This window comes from Nannochloropsis gaditana (genome assembly GCF_000240725.1).
Source record: "Nannochloropsis gaditana CCMP526 unplaced genomic scaffold scaffold924, whole genome shotgun sequence".
NCBI lineage: Eukaryota > Eustigmatophyceae > Eustigmatales > Monodopsidaceae > Microchloropsis > Microchloropsis gaditana.
Window position 1 is genome coordinate 2,381 of NW_005803029.1, and position 5,722 is coordinate 8,102.

The 5,722-nt window shown below is 47.7% G+C and overlaps 1 protein-coding gene across 1 annotated transcript; it reads right to left on the minus strand.

Annotated features, from left to right (window-relative positions):
• DOA10 (E3 ubiquitin-protein ligase MARCH6) lies at nucleotides 1-534 on the minus strand (the record flags this gene model as incomplete). Its single annotated transcript, XM_005853380.1, has 1 exon — nucleotides 1-534. A coding segment is annotated over one exon (534 nt), but the record flags the coding sequence as incomplete, so codon positions are not given.
• Nucleotides 535-5,722: the final 5,188 nt, after the last annotated feature.

The following is a 5,722-nucleotide window of genomic DNA, read 5'->3' on the forward strand; positions in this document are numbered from 1 at the left end:
CATCAGTCCTTGCACCATCTCCCACGAGGTCAACTGGGCCGGAGCCCCCGGCGCGTACAAGGCCGTGAAGGCAAAGGAAGCCCCACACAATTCACATTTCTTGGCCGTGTTGCTGGACGCCTGCAGCCATCGCATCAAACAGTCCTGGTGCACGTGCTTGATGGAGCCGCGACACAGGCAGGGGTGATAAAGTGGGCGGCCCTCGGTCGGTTCGGCTTCAGTATGACAAACGCGGCACACAGCGTCTTCCTCCTTCCCCCTTCCCTTGTCCACATCCATTTGTTGCACTTCCCCGAAACCCGACACGCTGGCATCTTCATTCAATATTGCGATGCCTTGCTGGGCGGATCCGTCAGCCAATGTGTTTGTGTCGGGGGAAAGGACGGCGCATTGGGATGCTTCAGGCATTGGAGATGCAGGGGTGGCAATCTCTTCGGAAAAGTGATCACAAGGATCACTTGAGGGGCACATGCCCCCATTTCGGGTGACATGGTGCGGGCTGGTAGGGGAAGAGGACATTGAGAAACCTGTGGTGGAATATACGAGTCGTTCGGTGCGTGAATCGGGGTGAGAAATGAGGAGTGGCAAGGCACAACCGAGTGGGGGCTATGGAAGCTTCCCGGTCGTCACGCTGAACGAAAGAGCAGGAGCGCACTTATGGCCTGGTTCAACAGCAAGCTTCGGTTGCTTCTCGAACCTATAAACTTTAATGGAGGAGGCCAAAAGCAATGTTATTTCTCAGTCAATGGCATGGCGTGGGACACGATTGTGAATGTGTGAGATAATTGGTATGCGCAGCACAGTGCTCCAAAAGCGTCTTCGCAGACGTGTCATTGTGACAGAAGGCCCTGCTGCCGTACCACTCGGATAATGAGCTGGCACAGACGGCAACTTCAGGATGCAGGCGATGTACTTTGGTTTAAACTTCTCATATTACGTGAACGCGCATTATATTTTTCAACCTCGAAAGGCCATATCTTTGGGGCGATTTACTCGGGTCGGAGGAACGGAATCGATTAAGTTCTCTTCTCTTGATGAACTTCTTTTTGAGTCGCACAAATAGGCCTGTTTAAGTCTGCTTCTTCTTTGAATACTCTCAGGAGAGGGCTAAAGACGTTTTCACTAGCATGATACGAGTATATTTTAAGATGAATGTTGCAGCACAGGCATGAAAAAGAAATGCATGGTAGCTTCAGGCAAAGGACACCCCGGAGACACGTGCCGCGGAAGACGGGCTTCAGATAAGCTGCGTGCCAGCATTTAGTCGGTTGAAAAGATCGCTACTATATCAGGGTGTAACCACTATCTGCACGCTTATGCAAGGGAATTTTCAGCCAGCAATTTACGGTTCTCCGTGTCGTTGTTGTCGTCGATGTCCGCTGCAGAGATTGACGAACTGCCCCTGCTTTGAAGAAAATCTACCACAAAGAAATATCTCTACCTCTGTCTAGCGAAACTTTTTCATCTTGCGAGGATCTGACCACTGCAGTTATCTGGATTACACCTTAAATCATTTCCGGCCCTCTACATACCAGACACCCTCAATACCTAGAGCTTTTGGTGAAATCTCACTCCAGCCATATAGTTCGATCCTTGGTCATTTTCGGTTCATTTTCTGCCTTTTTCGCCCTCTGTGTGCCTCATGCTATGCAAGACTCTTTCCTACCTTTTACTTATTCTCTCACGTCCTGTGGGTGACAACCCTGCCTCTCTATCAGCGCGCGTCACACATGCTCCTTCGCCAAATACCTAATTCCATTTAGCAACCACCCAAGAGTGTTTGGCTCTACTTTTGACGTTTATCAGACTTTGGCTGCGTCATCACTTGGATCTAAGGTGTAAATTGAAATACTGTGAAAATATAAGGTATCTACTTCCTATGCCGAGTGATCTGATGCAAATCCGAATGTAATTTTCAATTTTCGAGAAGAGTATTACGGACTTGAATTTGAATGATTCGTTAGATATAACCAAAATTACTTAGAATCGAAGTGGGAAAATGTAATACATTGTCATGGCGCGGGCTCGGCCGTCACTTTGGCATTGAATTGATGAGATTACCGTTCGTACGCAGACTGATTTGATACAAGTCTGAACCAGTATTCGTCAATTCATCGATGACATACTACTTCGACGGAATCGAGAAATGCGAAAATAATTACACGACATGATGTCTTAATATTCTACTCGAACTGAATATAAAAAAGGGAGACACAGCTGGAAAACTTTTCGATTGAGGTGTTTCTCGGGCAAACTTCGACGTGTAGATGCGGGGGATAAAGCTAAGCCGAGACCTCAATTCCATCCAAATTTTGGAAGCTCATCTAAATAGCAAACCAATCAGCCTTACGATATAGAACTTCCATTGCGTTGCATATCAAGGATAAGGCTACTTTCTACCTTAAATAATTCAAATTTTGAGACGGATTTAAGCGGTCACTGAGCTCTACCTCCTCTCTCGGCAATACGAGAGCTCAACGTCGAATCTATAACGGCATGTCAACAGACACCACCTTCAAATCATAGTCAGAAACATCAGGTCCACGATACAGAGCTTTACTTGCGTTTAATTACTGAGCAAAAAGCTACTTTTCATCTTGTGTAGTTCAAAAATTAAAATCAACGGATTTAGACGTTAGCACGGATTTAGACGTTAGCTCTGCTTCCTCTCTCGGCTGCGGGCGAGAATTCCGTTGAATGTAGATTGACTTCCTCTCGACGGCCGTTTGAGGTACAGGGTTGCTTATTTAAAACTTTGTATAGGACTTGTGGCCTTCAATCTTTTCTTAATGGAGAGTGAGAGAACTCACTTCTACCTCCATCCTCCCATTCGCCTTCGCCCCGTGTCCTGAGCGTTTTCTTTCTCCACTTGCTTTTGCTTCTCCTCGTTTCAAGTGCTTGTCCCGAATGCCGATTCCGCCATAAGTTTTATCTTCCAAGCCAGTCAATACTGCTGGTTGTATGACGAGTGTTCGACCGTACAAAGACTCTGCTGACGTAGTGTATTGACCAGCTTGCTTCCCCTGTGACCCCCTTACTCAAAGTCCCAAAAGGTACACCTTGTCGCAGATCCAATACGATAAGCATAGATTATCTGTGTCTCACTCTTCCGTGTTGCAACGTGTTGTGCGCTGCGAACCTTTGTAGACTCGTTAATTAAAATGTATACGGTTCTCGTCAATGATTAGCCAAACACATGGGACATGTATAGCGGTCTCTCGACTGTATCGTCTTGGAAAAGTCAGTTATCTCATATAGATAAGAAATAAAAAATCTCTACAAACAGGCATCTGTAAACTCTTACATCCCCTGATGATTCATCAACGCCGAGTCATGTACCTGGCAGTACCATTGTGGATCGTGCTCTTCGGGGCTCTCACCGCGACAGATGCCTCGCGCAGCAACATTGTCACCGGCCACACACACAGGAAAGGCCAGCTATCAGGCAATCGAAAGCTTGTACGACTCGCGGATGAAGAGAAAAAGGGATTCCTATCAATTCCTCAGGATGACCCTGACCCCGCGGGCCGCGCTCTACGCTTGAGCTATAGAGCGCCTTTCTGGGAGTTTGTACCTTATGCTTCCAAAAATCCATTACTGGTTAATTTGACCATGGCGGCACCAGGCGGCATCCTGGGGAACCAGACGCGTCTTTCGCAAGGTGCTTTCGTTTTGGGGCAGATTAACACCTCTGTTGAAATAGGCTTACAGACTATAGCGGAACCCATTTCAACCGCATGCACGGACATTAGTTCGACGGGCATGTGCTTTGAAACACTTGACAGCTATCTGCCTCTCTACCAGTCCCTGGACCCTGAGTACCAGCCTGCCGCCTACAAGTTCTATGATTCTGACAAGGCATTCGCCCGCGAGCGTCTCACCGCCTCGCCGGCATTTCTCACGCTCGTGAAAAACGTGGCCGAAATTCCTTTCACGCAAGCGGATGTGACGGGCTACAACACCATTACAGGGAGTGAGTCTTTATCCAGCTTAATCGCCCAAGGTCGTGTCTTTATTGTGGATTACTACCCACTCTACCAGAGGGGAGTTCTGGAGGCTTCGCCGAATTCATTCTTGGAAGCACCGACGGCCATCTTCTTTTTAGACAGTCCGACTAAAAATATGAAATGGAACAATTTGAAGAAGAAGGATATGGTACTTATGCCACTGGCGATCAAGTACAATGTGCAGCAGACTTACGTTGTGTCACCCCAAGACCCTCATCCTGATTGGTTTTTGGCCAAGGCGGTTTTCAACTGCTTGGATCGAGATGTGTTGTTCGTGTACCACTTTGTACTGCATACTGCCATGAATAATATTGTAATCGCAGCGGAGAAGACACTGGCCAGCGAGCATCCCCTCTACATGCCAATTCAGCATGCGGCAAAAAATGACTTTGGAATCGTGCTTTCCGGTGTAGCAGGACTCTTGAATCCCGACGCTGCCTTCAATGAGTTCCTTTCTCTTAGTGGAAGCTCTGTCGCGGGACTTTCCTTCCCATATTTCATGGAACAATTTGACTGGCGCCTCACAAACCTGTGGGAGGATCTCAAAGCACGCGGAGTATCGGATGTGCCAGGTTATTTGTATCGTGATGACGCCGGAGCAATTTTTAAAGCTCTACGCACCTATTCAAAAAAGTATCTTGCAGGTTCATACAGGAAGCGCGGATCCGTGCGAGGCGATCCAGAGCTCCGAGACTTCCTTGCTGCACTGACCAACTCATCGAACTCACTTGCATTCCTGCAGGGTTTCCCAACCTCAGCCGAAGTGCGAAACCTAAAGGATGTCAGTGAATTGCTCGCACAAATTTTGTGGATCGGTGGCGTGTTGCACCACGCGCTCAATTCGTATACATTGTTGGAATATGGGTTGGTCTATCCTAGTCACCCGGGGAAAATTCTGGCCCCTCTCCCGGCCAGCACGGGCACGCTCACGGATGACACAATGTTGCAATTGTACATCTCGGGCGCTATGTCTGGCAACCAGGCCTCCGCCGCCAAAACCTCTGCGTCGCAAATTTCGACGATGGATATTGGTACCCCCCTTGAATTTTTCCTGGGCACGCAAGGGACTGGATTTGCTTTCTTCCCGTTGCTGCAAAAGACCGGTCGGCTCACAAACATCTACCTGTCCGACACTGAGGACAAGCGCACAGCCAAAGCGGCTATTGCCCTTCGTCAGCGGCTGCGGGCTATCAGTAAGCGCATTTACAAGCGCGAGGCCGCCGTAACTGATGTGCCCAAGTATACGCTCCTGGACCCGGCGATCCTTCCGTTCAATCTCTTTATTTAAACTTAGATATCACGGCCCTCGTCCATGCTATTAGGAAGCCAGATTAGGCCGAGTAGGCTTTAAAAGGCAGGATTTGGACATTTGTCACAGGTCACAGCCATATTGATCGGGGCACTTAAAAAAATCGTCTTCCGTGCGCACCGTAAGATATCAAAACATTTAAGTGTAAGTGAAACTTGTCCATAATCGATTAAGTCGTTGGAGCGAGTATAGGAATCACTCATATAAATGGAATTTACTGCCCTAGATTGTTTCGATTCTATTAGGAAGTAAAAGAAGAAAGTCATAGCCTGCACTGGGAAAAATACATGTTTCTTGCTCTCGCTGCCTTCTTTCCAAAAGTAGCCGTGATAAGCGACAGCAAATGAGGTTGTCACCCTCCTTATCGTTGAAGCAATTTTTTCCAAACAGAGCAAATGAATGAAAT